The sequence below is a fragment of the Dendrobates tinctorius genome, unplaced genomic scaffold, assembly GCF_039654945.1.
Source record: "Dendrobates tinctorius isolate UK_male_01 unplaced genomic scaffold, ASM3965494v1 ptg000120l, whole genome shotgun sequence".
NCBI lineage: Eukaryota > Metazoa > Chordata > Amphibia > Anura > Dendrobatidae > Dendrobates > Dendrobates tinctorius.
The window spans coordinates 26,282,388-26,305,800 of NW_027361788.1; the positions used below are offsets into that span (position 1 = coordinate 26,282,388).

The 23,413-nt window shown below is 44.4% G+C and overlaps 1 protein-coding gene across 1 annotated transcript in view; it reads right to left on the reverse strand.

Moving 5' to 3' along the window:
* COL27A1 (collagen type XXVII alpha 1 chain) overlaps nt 1-23,413 on the reverse strand; it is a 460,501-nt gene that overhangs the window by 105,954 nt on the left and 331,134 nt on the right. Inside the window, exons 31-37 of the mRNA XM_073590987.1 lie at nt 23,290-23,334; nt 23,162-23,215; nt 22,597-22,650; nt 20,974-21,027; nt 12,588-12,641; nt 12,099-12,152; nt 9,724-9,831 (exon numbers count right to left, since the gene is read on the reverse strand). Of these exons, the coding sequence (XP_073447088.1) occupies nt 9,724-9,831; nt 12,099-12,152; nt 12,588-12,641; nt 20,974-21,027; nt 22,597-22,650; nt 23,162-23,215; nt 23,290-23,334 (423 nt within the window). The remainder of the gene's footprint in view (nt 1-9,723; nt 9,832-12,098; nt 12,153-12,587; nt 12,642-20,973; nt 21,028-22,596; nt 22,651-23,161; nt 23,216-23,289; nt 23,335-23,413) is intronic.

Below are 23,413 nucleotides of genomic sequence, written 5' to 3' on the forward strand. Positions count from 1 at the left end.
TTTATAAAGTTTGAGCTGACACTGCAGAGGAGCTGCCAGATGCATAGGAATCGCTTCACACCACGGCAGGAATTGCTGCTCCCAACCTTTGCCAAGATCTCCAAAGGATCATTTCCGGGCCTACGTGATTAGAGAAAGGTTGGAGACCTATCCTGGCTCATTCATTAGGGATTCACATTTCTACTCTCAGCATGCAATATTTGGACTGAACCAACATTAACTATGGGGCTATTAACTACCCAGAAACCATTTACCATCAATACAGTAGACTCCGTGTAATATATATCACTGTCAATCATTTCCTCTATATATTTCATAAAACATCAATTTTGTACTCTATTATCACAGAGTTTGCAAGATTTATAAAACATGGGGTCTAATGACTGATTACCCTGGTAAAAAACACAATCTCTGAAATCAAGAGTCCGACGTGATATCATAATGCAATCAAATACAATCTATACCCCCGATTTTTGCTTTGTATTAAACTTTCATTGCCGAGTAGTACAGTGTATGAATATCTCTGGCTGTCCTATAGGAACTGAATGGGGCATCAGCATACATGCGCAACAATCACTAGATTAAGCAGAGGACACAGGATTTCTGTTCTAGGAATTGGTAGTTTCTCAGTGGGTGGACCCCCAACAAACCAGTAGTTATCACTCATCCTTAAGGCCATGTGCACACGTAGTGGAAGGTGCTGCGGATTTGGAAAAATCCACAGGTAAATCCACAGGTCAAAAGACCTGCGGATTTACCTGCGGATTAGCCTGCGGTTTTCCCCTGCAGTTTGACACCTGGACAATGGAGCAGGTGTAAAACCGCTGCAGATTCCGCACAAAGAATTGACATGCTGCGGATTTGAAACTGCAGCAAATCTGTGCAGAAAAATCCACAGCATTTGCACTGCGTTTTTTAATTTCCATTGAATACAATGGTACTGTACAACAGGGCCAAAAACGCTGCGAATCCGCAGCAGAATCCGCAATGTGTGCACATGGCCTTAGGGGTACTGCTGGTTACAACAAATTAATTATTGCTTCTGAGGACTACAGGATTTTAAAGTTTTTTTTTCCCATGTTCTGTCCTCAGGAGCACACTACTTCCTCTGCTTCCCAGTTTCCTGCTTGCTGGGGTGCAGTGCACTCCTGACCATTGACAGTTCAGGCCAGCAGCATGGCTGAGATGTCAGCTCGAAATGTGCGCTTCCTGACGCACAAGCAGAGTCAGGTTTCCCTCTGAAGCACCAGAGGAATGCAAGAGCACTGAAGCTGGCCAGAGCCATCAATTCAGACAGTTTAAGAGACACGTATGCAGAAAATTTCTGCATGACAACCTGACTCCTTCCCAGAAAACGTACATTTTTTCTGCGCGTTTTCCGCTCGTTTTCTGCGCGATGTTTGCGCAAAAACCGCGCGTTTTTTATGTGTTTTTTTTCCGGAGCGGTCCCAGCCTCATAGAAAATAGCTACAAATGCGGAATTGTCTGCGAAATTAATGAGCATGCTGCGTTTTTTTCGCGGAAAAAAACACATCAATATGCACAAAAAGTGCAGAATTCATTAAAATGAATGGGATGCTTCTTTTAAGCGGTTTATTTGGTAAAACCGCGAAAAAAACGCAAACAAAACGCATAAGTGTGAACACAGCATAAAGGAAAGAGTTTGTAAGCATTGAGCTCTTTGCATAGGAAACTGGCCACAGACAAGAGACTGCAGCAGTGGTCAGTTACCTAAACAACGAACAGTAAACAGAGCTGCTAACTGGCAATCCAACATTCCTAGAAGTCACAGTCATGTCACATACTAGTGCCCATACATAAGTGCCCAAAGATGAGGCACAAAAGAGCAGCGGTTTCTTAGTAGTTGAATAAATGTTGCAAGTGAACACAGGTGGCCAGCACCTCTGAAACAAACCAGGACAACAACTCAGCACCGACTCAAGAATCCTAGGTGCCACAATTGAAAAGAAGCCAAGGCAATGTGTCCAAATCCACAGATGCAAGGAAAAAGTGGCACACTCAGTCCCATAAAACGTCCTTTTATTTGGATTCACATAAAGCAGGAGAGTACAAAGCAGAGTAGCACTGGACGATGGCCGTTTCGCGCTGCTAAGTGCTTCTACGGGTCTCAAAACGAAACGGCCGTCGTCCAGTGTGACTCCACTTTGTACTCTCCTGCTTTATGTGAATCCAAATAAAAGGACAGTTTATGGGACGGTGAGTGCCACTTTTTCCTTGCATCTGTGGTTTCTTAGTAGTTGGCAGACTACTACTGATCAATGACTGTGCTTTATCATAGCTGCCATCCTCAGATTTCACTGTACAGTCATCAGTCTTGCTTTTTTGTTTGATGGTTACAGAACAATTAATAAAAACCACTACAGTTCTTAGAAAGCAGCAAGTTTTTTCTGCTCCAAGGCATTGATCATTTTTGGCAACTGACAGGTTGACGGTTGGACACAATGATACCACAATGCTGATGATCCCAGTCACTGCTAGTGTAAGTATGCGCAGAGAACAAGGTGCGTGGCTATCACACCCCTCACAGCACCCTCATTAGAACTTTTGGACAAGATTTGCTTATAAAGAGTGGGATTCCAAGAGGCAGACTCGGATTTCTCACACACTCTAGGATGACTTTCCTGGAAATGATACCCAATCTCTGGCTTGTGCTGAGACCAAAAAATCACTCTGCAGAGCTGCTGGAACTGAGCGCTAGATTCCATGCCAGCTGGCTTCACATCGAACAGAGCAGACAGTTACTTAACGCTGTAGCTGCCATGTTTCCCCCAGTAATATGCAGAACACATGCTATCCAGAGGTCTGAGGATAGATCTATGCAAATTAAATGGGGGTAGTGTGGAGCAATGTAATTACAGCAAGACCCTAAATAAAAAGTAAATTAAAAGTTGTGCCAAGTTTCCCATCTAAAGGGGATGTCCCAAAATAGACACAAAGGACTGGTGATTATCTGTTTGCTAGTGACTAGGGATGAGCGGACCCGGAGATGTTCAGGTTCACTGGGTTGGACCGAACTTTAGACCAAAGTTCGGTTTGGGTACCAGAACTCTACCCAAAGTTGAATCCGAACCCCATAGAAGTCAATGGGGACCCCAACTTTGGTGAGGTTCTCTCTCTCTTTCCTCTCAGAACTCCAAACACTGAAACGGTCTTCCGGGAGAAGTCAGTGTTCGGAGTTCAGCACTGTACACTAGGTGTCCAGCACAAACCCTGAATTTTGTAGTTTGGGTTCGCTCCTCTCTACTGGTGACCCCACTAATCACTGCATGACCGTACTGAGGAGTCTGAATGGAGAGATGATTGAGTAGCCGCTTGATTAAAGGTCTGTGAGGCTAACCCAGACATTTGGGAACATATTTGACCACTATTCCATTCAGTCTCCTCCTCCATGGATTAGTGGACAGAAGACGGTCTTGGGACCACTTGCATAGTGATCGAAGGGAATCCCAGATCACCTATCATGTGGATAAGTGATAAATATCCATTACTAGATGGTGGCCCGATTCTAACGCATCGGGTATTCTAGAATATGGCCAGCGAGAGACCGACGTTCAAAAGATGGTCCAGGAAGATCCACCACGATCGGCAATCTCACAGCGGGGGCCTGGTCGCTGCTGCGTGTCACACTGAGGCTAAGTACCCACGTTGCAGAAATACTGTGGAAATTTCCGCATTTCCGCAACTTCCGTTTTCACGCGATTTTCGCGTGCGGAATTCAAGCGCATTCCAAGCGATTTGAAGCATCGCTTGCAATGTGATTGACAGGTTGGTCACACTTGTCAAGCATAGTGTTTGACAATTGTGATCAACTTTTTACTATTGATGCTGCCTATGTCATCAGCGGTCTTTCACGCAAAGCATTACTGGGACCGGAAGATGCCAGGCGCGTGGTGAGAGGAGGGAAAGAGTCGGGGGGCCGTTGTAAGGTGAGTATATCACTATTTTTTGTTTTAATTCTATTTTTTACAGGTTTATGGTACCCAGGGCCTGGAGGAGAGTCTCCTCTCCTCCGGACCCTGGGTACCATCCGCACATTGAGGGCTGCACCAGTCACCTCCCGGCTGCATTGCCGCTGACCTCCGTGCGGCAGGAGATGACCCGTGGCAACCGTCGGGAGATCAGCGGCTAGCGCTGCAGATCTCCCGACGGTAGTGGTGGCTTGCGTCGTTTGAACTCTGCACCAATTCACGGCCGGATTGCGCCAGTCGCTGATTGGTCGCGGCTGGCCGGGCACTACCAATCAGCGACGCGGGATTTCCGTTACAGACAGACAGAATTAGAGGATTATATAGTAGATGGAACAACCCCATTAAAAGAAACACCTTCATGATAGTGGTGGTATAACTGGTTGGGTTCTGTGAAGGGCCTGGTAACTAATCCAAAATTGTTATGGACTTGTTTACCGTGGAGCATAATGTGGTCATCAGCCACAAGTTACTGGCCCATCTATAGAAACAAGTTGTGGCATTTGCAGAGCTAAGTCTGAGTGAAGTCTTTCTCTATTTTCCATGTCTGCAGTACATCACTGGGGCCTGTCAAATCTCTCCATTAACTCTAAAGGATTAAACGACTGATGTGGTGAGGAAAGATTAGATCACGTCATACAGTGCATTAAAAGGGAATGTCCATTCTTGAAGCCCCCTTAACTCCTGTGCTCAATCGTAGTAGGATTTAGCTATTTGGGGACTGTGAATGTTGTGCAGCACTGTATAAAGGGGGCAAACATTGCTACAAAGTGCAATGTAATGTGCCATCTGCTTGGCACAAACAACTACATCACGGCTGCCGAATTTGGGCTTATAAGCTATACTAATGTTGCCTTTTACTACTCCTCAGTGGTGTTTTTTATTAATTAGTAATAATCGATCACTACTTCAGGGTGAAGTGAACGTGTACTATTGATTTTCCGTCTGGATCTTTGTATGGAAAGCAGCAAAATTGAGGGGATCTGAAGAAATCTCATCCAAAAGCCGGCGTCACACTAGAGAGGAATACGGACAAGTGAGAGGCGTTAAAAAAACACATTGCACACGGACCAATAATTCTCTATGGGGTAGCTCCCATCAGCCGTATTTTTCTTGCGTATATTTTACGGTCCGCACCAATCGCAGCATGCTGCGATTGTCAGCGTACTACGGCCGTAGTACGCCAATGCAGGTCTATGGGTGCGCTAAAAATACGCATTACACACGGACCACACGTGTGACTTGCGAGAAATACGCACCCGGTGTCTTTTAGAAAAGCCGGCAATTCAGTGCGCTATACAGTAAAATCACACTGACAGGTTTAATAAAGAAACGAAAGAAGAGATATACAGTGGGGAAAAAAAAGGATTTAGTCAGTCAGCAATAGTGCAAGTTCCACCACTTAAAAAGATGAGAGGCATCTGTAATTTACATCATAGGTAGACCTCAACTATGGGAGACAAACTGAGAAAAAAAAATCCAGAAAATCACATTGTCTGTTTTTTTTTCATTTTATTTGCATATTATGGTGGAAAATAAGTATTTGGTCAGAAACAAGCAATCAAGATTTCTGGCTCTCACAGACCTGTAACTTCTTCTTTAAGAGTCTCCTCTTTCCTCCACTCATTACCTGTAGTAATGGCACCTGTTTAAACTTGTTATCAGTATAAAAAGACACCTGTGCACACCCTCAAACAGTCTGACTCCAAACTCCACTATGGTGAAGACCAAAGAGCTGTCAAAGGACACCAGAAACAAAATTGTAGCCCTGCACCAGGCTGGGAAGACTGAATCTGCAATAGCCAACCAGCTTGGAGTGAAGAAATCAACTGTGGGAGCAATAATTAGAAAATGGAAGACATACAAGACCACTGATAATCTCCCTCGATCTGGTGCTCCACGCAAAATCCCACCCCGTGGGGTCAGAATGATCACAAGAACGGTGAGCAAAAATCCCAGAACCACGCGGGGGGACCTAGTGAATGAACTGCAGAGAGCTGGGACCAATGTAACAAGGCCTACCATAAGTAACACACTACGCCACCATGGACTCAGATCCTGCAGTGCCAGACGTGTCCCACTGCTTAAGCCTGTACATGTCCGGGCCCATCTGAAGTTTGCTAGAGAGCATTTGGATGATCCAGAGGAGTTTTGGGAGAATGTCCTATGGTCTGATGAAACCAAACTGGAACTGTTTGGTAGAAACACAACTTGTCGTGTTTGGAGGAAAAAGAATACTGAGTTGCATCCATCAAACACCATACCTACTGTAAAGCATGGTGGTGGAAACTTCATGCTTTGGGGCTGTTTCTCTGCAAAGGGGCCAGGACGACTGATCCTGGTACATGAAAGAATGAATGGGGCCATGTATCGTGAGATTTTGAGTGCAAACCTCCTTCCATCAGCAAGGGCATTGAAGATGAAACGTGGCTGGGTCTTTCAACATGACAATGATCCAAAGCACACCGCCAGGGCAACGAAGGAGTGGCTTCGTAAGAAGCATTTCAAGGTCCTGGAGTGGCCTAGCCAGTCTCCAGATCTCAACCCTATAGAAAACCTTTGGAAGGAGTTGAAAGTCCGTGTTGCCAAGCGAAAAGCCAAAAACATCACTGCTCTAGAGGAGATCTGCATGGAGGAATGGGCCAACATACCAACAACAGTGTGTGGCAACCTTGTGAAGACTTACAGAAAATGTTTGACCTCTGTCATTGCCAACAAAGGATATATCACAAAGTATTGAGATGAAATTTTGTTTCTGACCAAATACTTATTTTCCACCATAATATGCAAATAAAATGAAAAAAAAACAGACAATGTGATTTTCTGGATTTTTTTTTCTCAGTTTGTCTCCCATAGTTGAGGTCTACCTATGATGTAAATTACAGACGCCTCTCATCTTTTTAAGTGGTGGAACTTGCACTATTGCTGACTGACTAAATACTTTTTTTCCCCACTGTATATACACATAGAATACATATACAGGTATATATATATATTCACACACACACACACACGTCATTGAGACACATATATATATTTATATTTCACAGAGTTCTTCATAGCAGAATAGCCGCTAATTCAATTGCCGGCTTCTGTCAAATCATTCCCCAACCCGACATGAAATGACACATGATTTACAAACAGTAAACCATTTCATTTCATGTTTTTTTTTTACATGTTCCTGACTAATAATTAGATGAGGGTTTGTGTGCAAAATTTGGGAGGTGGCACTTATCCTCTCTATTCCCACTGCCCTGTTGCGGTGGCGAATGGGTTAATATAACAAAGGGTTAATGTCACCATTCGATTGTAAGGTGACATTAAGCCGATTAATAATGGAGAGGTGTCAAGACACCGATCCATTATTAACCCTATACTAAGAAAGGGTTAAAAAAACACACACAGACATTAATTAAAAAGTCTTTTAATGAAATAAATACACCAAGTTTTTGACAAATTTTTATTACTCTGGTAATCCAAAAAAAAACATGACCTGCAAAAAAACCCCTTAAAAAAATCACCAATATCCTTACCTCTCCGCCGTTCAGTCATGTCCCACGCTGCAATCCATCAGAAGGGGTTAAATAGTTTACAATCAGGACCGGTGCTAATGAGACCAGCCTCACTGTACTCTACTACAAAATGAATTGATTCAGCTCTGCGCAGTCTCAATGGCTGCCTGTAGATGATCTAATTATCCGTACATTCCTCAACCAAGAATCTGCAAAAACCCTAGTCCATGCCCTCATCATCTCCCACCTTGACTACTGCAACCTCCTGCTCTGTGGCCTCCCATCTAACACTCTCGCACCCTCCAATCTATTCTTAACTCTGCTGCCCGACTAATCCACCTATCCCCCCGCTATTCCCCGGCCTCTCCCCTCTGTCAATCCCTGCACTGGCTCCCCTCCCCATTACCCAAAGACTCCAGTTCAAAACCCTAACTATGACATACAAAGCCATCCACAACCTGAGTCCACCGTACATCTGTGACCTAGTCTCCCAGTTCTTACCTGCACGAAACCTCCGATCCTCACAAGATCTCCTTCTGTACTCCCCTCTTATCTCCTCTTCCCACAAACGTATACAAGATTTCTCCCGCGCATCCCCTCTACTCTGGAACTCTCTACCACAACATATCAGACTCTTGCCTACCATGGAAACCTTCAAAAAGAACTTGAAGACCTACCTCTTCCGACAAGCCTACAACTTGCAGTAACCACCGATCCACCAAACCAGCTCTTCCCTCTCCTACTGTAACCTAACCCATCCCGTTGTAGATTGTGAGCCCTCGCGGGCAGGGTCCTCTCTCATCCTGTACCAATCGTGACTTGTATTGTTTAAGATTACTGTACATGTATGTATTATGTATACCCTCCTCACATGTAAAGCGCCATGGAATAAATGGCGCTATAATAATAAATAATAATAATTATATATATATATGTGTCTCAATTACATGTGTGTATATATATATATATATATATATATATTCTATGTGTCTAGATCTATTCTTTCATTTGGATTTAAAAACCTGTCATTGGGCTCCATTATATGTCCGTTTTGCAAGCCTGCGAGAAAAAAACGGTATACGGATGCCATACGGATTACATACGGATGCTTACATGAGAAAAATAAGCGTCCACACCCTGACAACAGATGACATACGGGGCACTATTTAGGGACCATTTATGCGGATTACGGCTATATAATACGGTCCATATTTCTATATGTTGTGTGTGACTACAGCCAAAGGCTGCAGAAAGTTTCCATGTGGTGTAGACTGAATGACGATCTTCTCCATTGATTTAGTGGGCAGGTCAAAAATCAGCAACAAAATCTAACAATTACATATTTTATTATGGATTACCTGGGGATAAAATGTACAAATCTAGTCTAAAATAGGTAAAGAAAACGCTACATAGTCAGCAAGTTAGTTTCTGCATAGATATTGCTTATGCACCCTATCATTTAGTATCCGGTCAGCTATAATGTGCACTAATGACATAGGGTCAGTCGCGGTGACAGGGTCCCTTTAAATCTCCATACTCCTAACCTCATACAAATAATCATCAGAAATTCAGTGATGATTCTGTTTTGTGTAAAGGATGAGTTTCCTCTGAATAAACATTTTTTTTTACTATGTCCTGGGCACAGAGCACATTTAGATCATCCTGCATTCCTGCCAAGTAAAACTACTTTTAATTTGCAAGTTTACAGAGCTTTGGCGTGTGAATGGCTGTGTGCAATGGACAATGAGACAGACATAGGACTGTGCTTGAGACCTACAGATGCTTTAGGGGGCTGTTGGGGAGGGCTACCCAGCTGCTCTGTTGAATTTTGTGCAGTATCAATACAGCTGTAAAATGCCTGTGATGTCCAGCTCAGATGTTATTCGTCTGTCAGCAGCGTGACGCTTGATGAAACCATGTAGTGTGGCCCCTGGAAGGTCTGCTGTCCCTAATGTCATTAATAGTCATCCAGATTCCCACTGATATTACAGATAATGCTCTCCCACACAGAACACGTGGATGGATTCATTACATTTAAAGGAAAAGCATTACAGCAGCTTGGAATTAATATTCAGGTTCTGACTCCACAGTGAATCATAAACCACAAAAATCGTATTACAGCTAGTAGAGGCAGAGCTGGATATATTCCTGGAAGCTGCCCCAGACTAGTACGATATTTAGACACCTTAGATTTCCATCTTCCATCCATTACGGTAAGTACTCACTCTGACACCTGGGATCCCATTGAAACCGGGAAGTCCATCTTTTCCTATTAAACCAATGGTGCCTTTTTCTCCCCTTTCCCCGTCAGGTCCTGGTTCTCCTTTTTCACCCTATTGCCACATATGAAAAAAGCAGATTAGAATATATGTAAATTCCAGATCTTCACTTTCCAAATAAATTCCTACTTTTTAACAAAAATTGCATACTGGTATCTCTCTGACTGTATTTGCTATAAGCTTGCAGAGATGTGACTGGGGATGTGACATATACAGCACTGACAGCCATGGAGAGCCGGTAAGCGGACCTATGTTTGTGTGTTGAAGATGAACGGATGACCTGAAGCATCAGTTAACTCTGACTGACCATGTCACGATCATGGAAGTAGGAGAAATGGCTCTGAAGCAGAAACTGCAACTAAAACACCGAACAGACGAATGAAACATGAATGAAACACACACGTGCAACAATTGCAAATATATGACTTTTTTATCCCCCCCAGATGCACGATACTTCCCATTCTCTATGGCACAAAAGCGCACAAGTAGCCCTAAGAGTACAGGAAGGGTTTCTTCACATCATGTCCCATTTGCCAATCTGACATGTATTCAATACAGGATTTGTGGCAGAAATCTAGGATTGATGCATTGATTTCTGCCACAGTCACATGCCACTTTTCCAAAGCCATGGACCAAATTCTCAACCGATTTTGTTTCCAGTGCTTGTGAACGGGGTTACAGAGAAACCATTACCATGTATTGACTAAAGATTACTTACAGAGTGGATGGGGATTTTGGTGTGAAATCTGCGTCAAAATTCTCATCAAATCCTGAATGTGTGAATGGAGCCTTAAAGGGTTTTTTTTACCATGAACAAAAATTGTTTTTAATCAAATGATTTTGGAATAATAATAATTTCCACAATTGGATGTGTTTCAATAAAATGTTCCTGTGCTGAGATAATCTTATAAATGTGCCCCTGCTGTGTCATGGCTGTGTCTGACTGCGCAGGAACATGGTCTGATCATACCACAGCTCCTGTGCAGGAAGGGAGCATAAGGGTCAGTGTTGGAAGCGCTTTAGACGCAGCACATGTCCGCTCCGTCCAAAGCGCTGCCGGCTTTTGTACGCGCGGTGATTCCGCATGTGATCATTGAACACATGCGGAATCACCGCTTCCTATACATAGGACGGTGCTATTTATCTTGTGGAGATGGAGCGTCTCCGCAAGATAAATTGACATGCTGCGGTCTAGAAAGAGGGACCGCTTTCTCCGGTTACACAGGGAAGCTGGAGGGGTCCCTGCACGCATAGTGGAGATGGGATTTCATAAAATCTCATCCACTATGCTGTCTGTAATATCTGACCGCTGTGGGTTGGACGCTGTGGATGTACGCAGCGTCCAATCTGCAGTGTTTACTAACCGTGGAAACATACCCTAAGAGTATACAGACATTACACAGCATGGGATCAGCAGATTCTTATTATGAGGTAAAACATTTCCCTGCCTGTTTTTAAGCAATGTTTTATTTCAAACAAAGAATCATTTGTGCTCCCGTGCTGTAATGTCTGTACGCTTCCCCACCCCCCAACCTGCCCAGGAGCTGTGGTATGATCAGACCATGTTCCTGCACGATCAGACACAGCCATTACACAGTACACAGCAGGGGCACATTTATAAGATTATCTCAGCACAGAAACATTTTATTTAAACACATCCAATTGTGGAGGAAATTATTATTATTATTTCAAAATCAATTGATTAAAATGAACTTTCGTTCATGAGGAAAACCCCTTTAAGTTGTATTCAGAAGATTGAAGTAAATCTCCAGTGAAAAATGCACCATTTTCTATCTGCAATGAATAGGTTTTGTGTACACATGCTGTTTTTCACACAGTCACTGATACATCCTTGAATGGAGTCCTGCATGATCTTTTTGACACAGAATGCATAGAAAACTGCTAATGTGAATTGTCCCATTGACTCCAGTGCTGTGCGATCTGTGCTCACATGTGAAAATACTTTGTACACAATTGACCCTAAATCACTTGTAAGTATCTACAATAATGTGTGAGATCTTATATGTAATTCTTCTGTCTGATCTCACTCCATATAGTGTTATCGTACCCGACCATGTAACCCTCCATTACTCATAAGGCTTTGCCAGAGCAGACATAACATCTGTGTGTGTGACATCTCCAGCATACTTCAGAAATGTGGCCTCCATCACAAGGGGATTGTACTTGCCAGCACTTCCTCCAAATTACAAATGGACAAGTTCTTGCTGGTAGATGTTTCTGCAAATGAAACCTTTGAGCGAATGCACCTGGTCTTCAGGAACAACAAAACCAAATCGTCAATCCATAATGGGGACACTCACCTTCAGTCCGTCAGGGCCCATTAACCCGCTGTCACCTTCTAGGCCTGGTTCCCCCTGCAGATACAGATCGTAGCATCAGAAAGTGGACAAACTAGTAAGAAATGACTGTAGGATTGTCAATTGCATCAGGTTTCCAATGGGATTATGAATCGTTCTGGTCTTTAGCTAGTATTAAGCAAGTACAAAACCCATCCCTGTGCTCAGTATTATTATTCACAAACTTGTGCTTCATTGTGCCTACCTGCGGGAGGCACTATAGGACTAGTAAAGAAGGTTATTCACCCCGACATGTTGCTTGCCTGACAGTAATAGACAAAAGAGTTGCATGTCATCAGTCTAAGGCTATGTGCACAAGTTGTGTACTTGCAGCCGTTTTTCTACAGAAAAACCACAGTGTTGGTAGGAAAAATGCATGAATGGGTAAAAAATGCTGAAAGAAATGACAAGCTGCAGATGTGAAAAAATGCTTTAAGAGTTTTTGATACTCACTCTCTGGCCTATGAGACCTTGTTCTCCTGGTATTCCCAGTGGACCAATATCTCCCTGATGACAGAAATATAGACAAGATCAGTGTTAAAGTAAACTCACATATCTAAACAATGGTTCAGAACTGAAGACAGAATTAACACCTCCAGAGCTGTACTGTGAATTTAAAGAGACACTAACTTTAATGTGAGGTAGGCTAAGAAAACGTCTCTAGATAGACGGTGTTTTCACGCTCTTTGGATTGACGTCCCTTTAAGAAACAATAGAAGACTCGAAAATAGACCTAGTTCCCATTCAGTTTTGGAAACAGCTGAAGCCCTTTTCCAGGCTTGGGTTTATATTTCATGCCATTTTCTATTCTAAAGCCCAGGTCCAGACTTTTCTGTTTTCCTACTATAAATATTCCTCGGTTTGTTGCTTGTGAAGCTCTGACCCTTTGTTCAGAAAACAAACTACTGCTGTTAGACAACAGGGAACACGATTGGGAAAGACATCTGGGTCCAAACCGGGACTTGACGTCTCATGTAAATGTGCAGGGCTTGGAGATGGAGGGGTCTTGTTCAATACACCAAGAGCTTGTCCTCTGTCCAGCTGAGATAAGAGCTGCGCCCTGGCAGCCGCTGAGAGCTGTCAGCTACTGTGAGCCTCGCATTTCCAAATGGCAGGACAGCGCACATCAATGGGGTTTTGTTCCCAAAGAAAAGAACAGGAGGAGAGGACGGTTTAGGTTTCATCTCTGTCACAAAGTGGGAACAGTAGCTTCTGTCATAAGCCAGGGATGGCTTGCCAAAAACAATGAGGTTGGGGTGGTGGGGGGCTAACATAAAATGCAGAGATACAATAAGAAGTATGAAAGCGGCAAGATTTACCCTCCAAAATAAACAGGATGACATTAAAGCAAAAATTCCTTTGGGAGAAGAGCAAAACTAGATCTGACGGACACTCACAATGGTCTCAAGCTGCTCTGATCCTGGGTATATTAGGCTGCCCTTGTCTCCTCCAGCTGTAATAGAGGCTCAGGGAAAAACAAAGACTTTACACTGTGTGGGCAGATTTATCTCAGTCCTACCTGGCTACAGAAAACTGAGTGGCCCAAAATACTGATATCTTGCCACATTCTTTGATCTCAGTCTACAGCTCCTATGCAAACCTGTGGGTCTCCAAGGTAACAGACGACAAACAAACCTTGTGTAGTCATGTCAGGTGTTACCATGTACCATCTTGTCTCTTACTTCTCACTAACCCACCCAAATGTATGTACATTACCAACAAATAGGGGGAGAGATGGAAGGGAGCATTACTTCAGGATCGTAAGAAAAAAGGGTAAAAAACCTTTAAACAATGTCATCACAGTACTGCACATTATTCATGTACTTAAAAATGTAGGATACTACACATCTCGACATATAGATGGTAGTGGTAATCTAACGGATGTTTTCAGCACCCCAGAAAATTACCTGATGAATACTGTCATTAAGACTAGTATTATAGGGGACATGATGTTGCATACTAATTACTCAGAAATCGCAATCTACACATCTTCATTTCATTAGTTAATTGTGGCCTAAACACGTGCGCCAGTTTGAGAAGGGAAAACATGGTTAAGTGGTCTGATGAACATTCACTATCTACACCTTGATGAGCACATGAATGAATATAGCGCCGAGCTGTTAGTGTACATTATATCACTCCCACACCATAATGCCGGGAGTAGAACTGGTGTGACATTCCCTTGTGAAGGTCTGTACATGGGGTGGCTCAAAACCTAATGTAGTGAAAACGCCTTTTGATGGATTGTGTAGACGCTACCTGATACATTGGGCTCAAGATGTGATGTCCAATCTCACTTGCAAAAGAGAATAGATCAATAGCAGAACCATTGGTACGGCCATTCTCCAAATTCAACAGGACAAAATCCTGTGATTTCCATGAGTGCACAATTTTTCCTTCTTGGTGTTGCATATGCACACACACAATATAATATTATACACTGCTCACAAAAAGTCTGGGATAATTGGCTTTTCGGGTGAAACTTCAGGATGACCATAAAGTGCACTCTAACTTTTTCAGGTGACCTTAATGTGATGTCTCTAAACTTTTGAATACACTATGTGGTGTAATGACCGCTGTGTCCACTAGGGGGCGCTGTGCGGATGTCCTAGGAGAAAGGATGAATGGCAGAACCATGAAGGACCGTTATGTATCTCAAGGTGGGTGGCCTTGAGATGGAGACTGATGCATGTATTGACCAGCAGTAATACTGCTGAGGTGTCGTTTCTACGTATTAGGGAGAAGTCTCCAGGTAACTAGAGAGTTGGGAGGGCCTGGTTACCTACAAACCCACCCAAGGGATGTGTCTGGAAACGCCTGTAGTAAAGATGTGTGAGTGCTTGAAGGACCTGTGATGAGGTCATAGCCATGTGACCCGGTGGGCGTGGCTACAGACCATATAAGGCGGCCAGGGTAGGTCACATAGGGTGAATGCTGGGACCTGGTTGGTCCAGTGTGGAAGGTCCCGCTAGGAGAAGCATCTCCTGGCTAACAGCCTGTGGAGTGGCTGTGTGTCATGGCTGCCAGCGTCTGAGTGTCCCAGAGAAGAGAGTGGATGTCTGCAGCGTGGGGAAACAGCCATTGGGGAACCCTGATGTGGGTGAGATAATGATGAGGCTGAAGAGCCTGAGTATGGACATTGAGTAACCTGTGTGACCACAGGCTTAACCAGAGTAAAGCACTATAATGGACGCTATGCTGTAATGCTGTTTATGTTGCTTCTATGGGTTTATGAAGGAGGAATAAACCTCATGGACTGTGTTATGCCTTATGGAAACCTGTGCCGGACGTGATTATTCGCTGCCAAGCGAGTGTTCCCCAACCCTGAACTACAGCGCTACCTCACATATGGTGGAGAATTGCAAAGGGCAAATTTGTAGCCTTATTGCTAGGGGCAACGGAAAAGGACTGCAAAGTTTCGGTTGCTAAGGGCAACGGGTTCCAAAGGCACATGGTGCAGTGAGACTGTGGATTGTGATAGGGTGCCTCTGCGGATAAGAGGTACCCGAGGACCTGTGTGGCCGACACAAGTAACGGACAGGTGTTCGTTGTTGTACTGACCTGGGTCAGTGAGCAAGGTCCTGGAGGGTCAGTGTTGGGAGGTTCTGGGAGAAGAATCGGATCCCTGGAACACGTGGTATGACCTTGGACATGGTGAGGCGTGAATGTTGGGCAGTCTCAGGCGGAGACGGATGTCCTGAATAGCACCCGCTGAGCCCTGAACCTGGTGAGGTCGGTGTGTTGGGAAACCCTGGGAGGAGGGTCGGCTCCCTGAATAGCACCCGGTGTGTTGGACGGTCTCAGGCAGAGATGGTACGTCCCGAATAGCACACAGCCAGGACACGCAAGTTTTTTTTGTGTGGTGGTTTTTTTTTTCTCAACTCAGCTTGCGGTGGCTCAGTGGGAGTCACGAAGGTGACAAGCGGCTTCCTGTAACTCGGCGGGGTTAGGAAGGTGACAAGCGGCTTCCTGTAACTTGGCGGGGTTACGAAGGGGACAAGCGGCTTCCAGTGGATCGGCGGGTCCACGAAGACGGCGCAGCAGGAGCTGCAGTGACACCAGCAGCTGGGTGTGAACAGCAGCCGGTGGTGCTGGTGATCGATGACAGCAGGAGCTGTGGTGGTGCCAGCAAGGACTTGTGTGGTATCGTAAGAGACATAAACTGTACTGTGTGAACTGTGGCATAAGAAGTTCTGCAGAACAGACATGGGGAAATCCCGAAAGGGGGTGGTGGCCCAAATTGGAGTGGTAACCCAAAAAGGGGTGAAGTCCCAGGAGGGGGCGGCGACCCAAATTTGGAAGGTCCAGGAAATAGCAGCACTGGTTGCCTCAGTGGGTATGTCTGGGGAACCGCAGTGTGGGTGTATGTCTTGGGAGGAATGCGGTGTGTCTTTTCCTGATGATGACGAGCCACAGGTGTGTACCGTGATGCTGCACCGGGAAGGAGTCCCTGGTAGGCTGGACTCAAAGAGTCAGGTGACTCTGACAGGAACTCCGCTCGTTTTAGCTCTGACCGAGAAAAACGTCAGAGTTTGCTGCGTCCACGGGGTCATTGTGAATTATAAGGTAGACAGAGTCCTGATTGAGATGACAAAGGGGGACTGCCAAGGTGGTAGTATGTCACCAAACCTAGTGCATACCTTTGAGAGGCGCCGGGACTTTGTCATGTTTAAAGATGTAGGGCTAGCAGACACTGAGACGCTGACGCCTCCTAACGTGGACAGGCCAGAAATAGGGGCGACCGGAGAAAGAATTGCGTCAGACGAATTTACTGACCTGACGTCACCTGAAGGGTACCACAGTGTGAATGAGAATGGTGTGGTAAACAAAAAGAGCGGAGCTGACACACAGATAGAGAGTGCCCTGGGGGTTCACCGTACGATGTGGTGTGACTGTGACGTGTTGTTGCCAGTAGCCACCACTAGGACAGAATCAATCTAGTGCTGTGCTGACTGAAACTCATGACAGGACTGAAGGTAACCTAATCGAGAAGATAACGGGAGTAGAAACACGGTCAGAGGGTGACTGGAGGGTTCACTCGACTGACGGGACTGACTCAGCGGTACCTTTTGACAATATAATCAAAGAATTAGTGGTGCGACACGTGCTGGCCAAAAGAGAACAAGATCAGGAGATACAGTTAATAAAAGAGACAGTGGAAGAACATGTCAAACGAGAAGGAATCTTGAGACAATTGGCCGAGCACAAGGTGGAGGGGCTCGAGAAAGAAGTCTTGGAGCTCAGAGGTCACCTGTCCACCTGGCAAAGTGTGTACAAGGGCCTTAAAGAAGAGATGGAAGAACTTAGAGGAGTAGTAAAAGGTCTTCTGCGGGAGAAGAAGTTGGACGAGGACTTACCGTGGGTGAGCGCGAGTGCCAACAAGACGGAACTGCCAGTATCCATCGTGGCCAAGGGTCATGAAGAGATCAAAGTGTGTTAAGTTTGTAAGTTAAGAACTGAAGAAGACAGTCACCCGGTTGGGTCAACTGTAGTGAAGGAAGTGTCCGTGGTAAAGCCAAAGCCTTCGGTCCAGGAAGAGAGCAAGACCACGACCTTCAAATCTATGATTGAGGTACCCGAAGACATGCAAGAAGCCTGTGTGGAGGAAGGTGTACATGAGGCTTTCAAAGAGGCAGTCAAAGCGTGTGAGGTGCACTGGGCACCTGAGACTCTGCAGTTGGTGGTAATATCAGCCAGAGAAGATACATCAAACCGAGTAGCTGTCCTGAGGGAAATGCATTTACAATGTCTCCACGCCAAACAGCTGGTCAGGCGGAGTAATATGAAGGCTGCTCGTCGCCTAGAGTTGGCGAAGGAGGCTATGGATCGGCTGAGTTTGCGGAAAGGTGTGGTCCCGATACCCAAAGCTCTGATTGGAAGAATCATTGGAAGGTCCGGGAAGGTAATGCAAGACCTTGTGAATATCTCCGGTGTGGTGAGGGCGAGGGCGAGGATCCCTCCTGATGATGAAGACCTGGTATCCAGTGAAATGGATAGAGTTCCCATCATGGTGGTTGACTCCGTGGAGAGCTTGAGAAACTTTCGGATGCTCGTGGAGTACCTGCAAGAAATTGAGCAGTTGAGGCTGGACCATCGACGAATCAATAAAGAAATACGGGATACCAGGTGGCAGCCGCCTCCAACCCAAGATGTAAGGACCCGATCGGTTCCTCCAAGAAGTGACATGGCAGATGATAGAAGAGTGTCAGCACGGGGTAGTTCGACTGGCAGGATGACGTTGAAAGACCATAGTTCCTGTGAGACGCTGAATGGGTCAGACTTTGGCCAGACAGTAGGTCCGATTAGAACTGATGACCGTACCAACCGGGAGAGCCGGTCAGTGAGAGAAAGGTCAGGTGACGAAGCGCACTATAAGAGTGTGGTGACTAAACAGTGTCTGATGACGCAGACAAATCGGGACTGGAGGATCAAAGACAATGACCAGTATTATGACCACTGGGAGCGGGGGAGGCCGTATGACAAATGGAGACGGTTCTCTCGACCCAGGGGGCAAGGTGTAGTGAGTGCCCGGTCTCGAGAACCGTTATGCTGTGTGTTCAACCCCACAGGTTTGAACATAGGGGGAGGTATGTGGTGTAATGACCGCTGTGTCCACTAGGGGGCGCTGTGCGGATGTCCTAGGAGAAAGGATGAATGGCAGAACCATGAAGGACCGTTATGTATCTCAAGGTGGGTGGCCTTGAGATGGAGACTGATGCATGTATTGACCAGCAGTAATACTGCTGAGGTGTCATTTCTACGTATTAGGGAGAAGTCTCCAGGTAACTAGAGAGTTGGGAGGGCCTGGTTACCTACAAACCCACCCAAGGGATGTGTCTGGAAACGCCTGTAGTAAAGATGTGTGAGTGCTTGAAGGACCTGTGATGAGGTCATAGCCATGTGACCCGATGGGCGTGGCTACAGACCATATAAGGCGGCCAGGGTAGGTCACATAGGGTGAATGCTGGGACCTGGTTGGTCCAGTGTGGAAGGTCCCGCTAGGAGAAGCATCTCCTGGCTAACAGCCTGTGGAGTGGCTGTGTGTCATGGCTGCCAGCGTCTGAGTGTCCCAGAGAAGAGAGTGGATGTCTGCAGCGTGGGGAAACCCTGAAGTGGGTGAGATAATGATGAGGCTGAAGAGCCTGAGTATGGACATTGAGTAACCTGTGTGACCACAGGCTTAACCAGAGTAAAGCACTATAATGGACGCTATGCTGTAATGCTGTTTATGTTGCTTCTATGGGTTTATGAAGGAGGAATAAACCGCATGGACTGTGTTATGCTTTATGGAAACCTGTGCCGGACGTGATTATTCGCTACCAAGCGAGTGTTCCCCAACCCTGAACTACAGCGCTACCTCACAACATGTCCAACTATTCAATGTTTCAGTACTTCTTGCACAACTTGCTGTTCTCTAACAAGGAACTTAATGGCAAAATTCACAATAGGTGTTTGATCCATGAAACACCTAATACATTTCAAGGTACAATTAGAATTGGTATTAAGCAGTCCCCCACATCATGCTGGTCACATTTTGACATCTTGAGACCAAGACTACAGCTAACAATAGATCAACAGTCTCTCGACAAAACACGCATAGAGGTGCTGGGCAGCGTGGTTCTACTAACGACAATGGCACATGGCCTGTATTATTGAGCTATGTCTGGGTAAATATTCTGCTGCTCCACAGGGGTTACTGCCAGTGCAATTTACCAACACCCAGTAGCATCAATAGGTTTTCGTTCTCTACAATGATCCCATTGCCTTGTAATTTTTAACATGGCTATGTACCTGTATACTCGATGTATTGTTTGTAACCAATTGTAATTTATAATGTGTACATGAAAGTTGCACTATGTTTGAAACATGCTGTTCCACCTGTTTTTAAGGGGCTTGTTTGTACTGTTAAGTTCTTCTGCTGTGTGATTTTTTTTTTTTTTACTATAAAGATTATTGTTTGATTAATTATGATATCATTCGAATTTATACATGATATACCTTAAGTGGCGGTATTGGTCTGAATTAATCTCTATAGTGGTTACCCCCACGTTATTATTTTTTGATGTACTATGGGTCTGCAAACCATTTTCATTACATTAACTGCACTTTCTCCAGACCTGAATCCCATAGAAAACCATTGGGATCAGCTGAGTAGAGGCTCGCAACTCAGTACCCCAGAATGTTACTGACCTGAGAGACCTCAGGAGACAATAACTCCACTTGTGAACAGCACGAGACGTCGTGGTCAAGCTGTAATTGATGCTCAAGGCCACATTACAAATTATTGAGACATTGACATTTTTTGAGGGGTATACCCACCACTGTTGTTGACTTTTGTTTCAATAAATTGTTTGAGGTGAGGAAATCACCATTGCATTATACTTAAATGCCTGACGTTCATGACAAAATAGCAATGTAGTGTGAACTTTTAAAATTTTCCATAAATTTCACCCGAAAGCCTTTGGCTTTTGGGTGAAATTTGTGGAGAACCTAGAAAGTTCATGCTACAGTGATACATATTTATATATGTATCTCACGCTGAACCAATCCATGGGACTCAATTTACCAGACTGAAGCCTGAGTTTCCTCTGTACTCATCAGCATACTATTATCTTGCAGTATGGATGGAATGGTACATCATGGCAGATGTCACTATTCTCCATACAAAGGCATTGAATGAAAAACAGGAAACAAATATTGGGGCACTTCCCTTTTTTCCCCCCCCCACAAGGGGAGCATTTGGGTGACATATGCCACTGTATGGGAGGATACATCCAAGCCATAGATGTAACAAACGTCACGCATTTTGCAATGATTATCCACATAGGAGGTCACCTACCTTCATTCCTAGTTCACCTGGAGGCCCGGGCTCTCCCTTTGCCCCTGGAGGTCCCTAAAATGAAAGACACAAAAAAACCATGCTAATATTAATTGTATATTTCAACAGACTCTGCCATAAAGCCTTACACATATTGTGTAATATTTTAAGTTAAACTAGAAAAGGAGAGGCCTGAGAATGTAAGTCATGTAACGGGGGAGTTACAATGACTTTATCTTGCATTACTAAGACTCTGTGCACACTGTATTCAAGTATTTCATCATGATGAGTTGCATATGTCATCCATTGGTCACAATGTAAAAAAAACCTCACAGGAAACCACAGTATTTTTGTGGTGTTACACTGTAGGGAAACGTACAGTCAGCTTTACAACAATCCTCTATCAGGTCCGTGCTGCCCCAAAGAAATCATCACTTTCCCAAAGAGAACAGATCTGGGCTGTACCGGACCTTCACCTAACGTGGGGCCATTACTACCCAGCTCATTCATGGGTTCTCATCTAAGGTCTATGCTTCTGCTACAGCGTAAGTTCATGCAATTTGTACCAAAGCCAATACTCTAAGCCAGAATCTAATTCCTGACCCCAAATTGCCTTTTTGGGCTGAATCTCCACAGTGTAATGAGTTTATAATGGTTTTGACATTTGTTTTGTAAGTTCAGATTATTTTGGATAAACTCAAGAATGTAGAAACAACGCTCCTGAATACCAAGCCGACCATGTGTAGAAGGCTATGTAGGCAGGATGGATTTGGGACATCTTACACTTCATCTAAAGTGGTCAGTCACCTACCTATGATAAAGTGAACAGTGGCACCAGAGATTGTGACTGGGAAACATTTATCAAAAGTGAAAAGTAAAGTGCACTATTAACGATGGCATCCGCAAATATTCAGAGAACCTCCAAACACAAAAATGTTTAAGTGAACCACAGTCAATAGTCTAATAAGTAGCATAAATCACACAAATTTAAAGGGGTATTCTCATCTTCTGCTTTCATTCATATCCCATGGATAGGTCATATCACATGGACAGAAACTCCAACACCTCTCCAATGAAAGTGGGGTGCATAAGGACCCAGTTCTCGAGATATATGCAAGTCTGCTAGTAGGATCCTCGTGTACTATACTTTTATGCCCTACCATGTCGATATGTTATAAATGTACAAGATGGGAATACACCTTTAAAAGGGGTTATCAACTACTTGCACAATCCCGAGTAAAATAAAGAAAACCCTTATATTCTCATTACTCACATTGGCTCCATTCCAGAGCTGTCAGCACCAGATCTCCAGCAGCTTAGCATGACTTTATGTCATGTCACATGAGCGCTGCAGTCAATCAGTGGCCACTAATGAGCTGCAGCACTCACACCCCAACCCCCTGACCTCTCTGGAGGTCAGAATTTCATCTGATGAAAGCGTAAGCAAAGCAGCCCATTATTGACCACGGATTGGCTGCAGCACTCAAGATATAACAATGTCACGCAAGCATCCGGAGACCTGGCACCAACAACGCTGGTGTGGTAGGTAACAAGGTTTTTTTGTTTTTTGTTCTAGGGGGTACTACACTTATGTAGTGAACAAGCCCTTTAAGGACAATACATTACATTTATCTTTCAGTATACCTTATGTCCAATTTCTCCAATTGACCCTATAGGTCCTTGTGGTCCTGGTGGGCCCTGCAAAAGACAGTGGAGATTCACAATTACATTTGGCAAGTGATGTAGGAATTTTGGCAAAGGAAGAAGAAACTGAAAATGACAACAATAAAGGAATTGGCTTTAAATATGTACTTCAATGAACCCAATTAGTTAGGTGCTTTTGTAATGTGTCATGATGTGACCTCCGCATACTAACTATAACCCCGTCAGGAAACGACTAGTGAGCTGAAGCATTAACAATATAAAGAAAATAAAATGGCTTCCGGATGGAGATGGATCAGGACAAAATACACACATACTGTATATAACGGTTATATGCAACTTTTGAGACACAGTACATGGTGAAACAAAGCCTAAGAGGATATCTAAAAGTCTTCTAAAGAATATAAAAGACATTTAAAAGATCTGCATGGGCCTAATGTGTTGTACTAGGCCAATACCATGTTACGGAGTATAACTCTGATGTTTGTCATCAAAAGCGGCACATGCAAGCCAAAAAATACCAAATATAAGAAAGCATGATCCTTACCGCGTTCCCTGGGATTCCCTTTTCCCCCGGTGAGCCGGAGGGCCCTGGAATTCCCTGTAATAATAGTATGTATGAATAACACTGATTGAGAAAAAGATCACAACTGACATTGCTGTCTGGTCACTTACTGGAAAACCACGTGGCCCGACAACTCCTCTCTCTCCTATCTTGCCCTGAACATATAAACATCTTACTGTGAGTGTCTCATATTCAGTGATATTGTGCCCTATGTTTATTTGTCATTTACAAAAC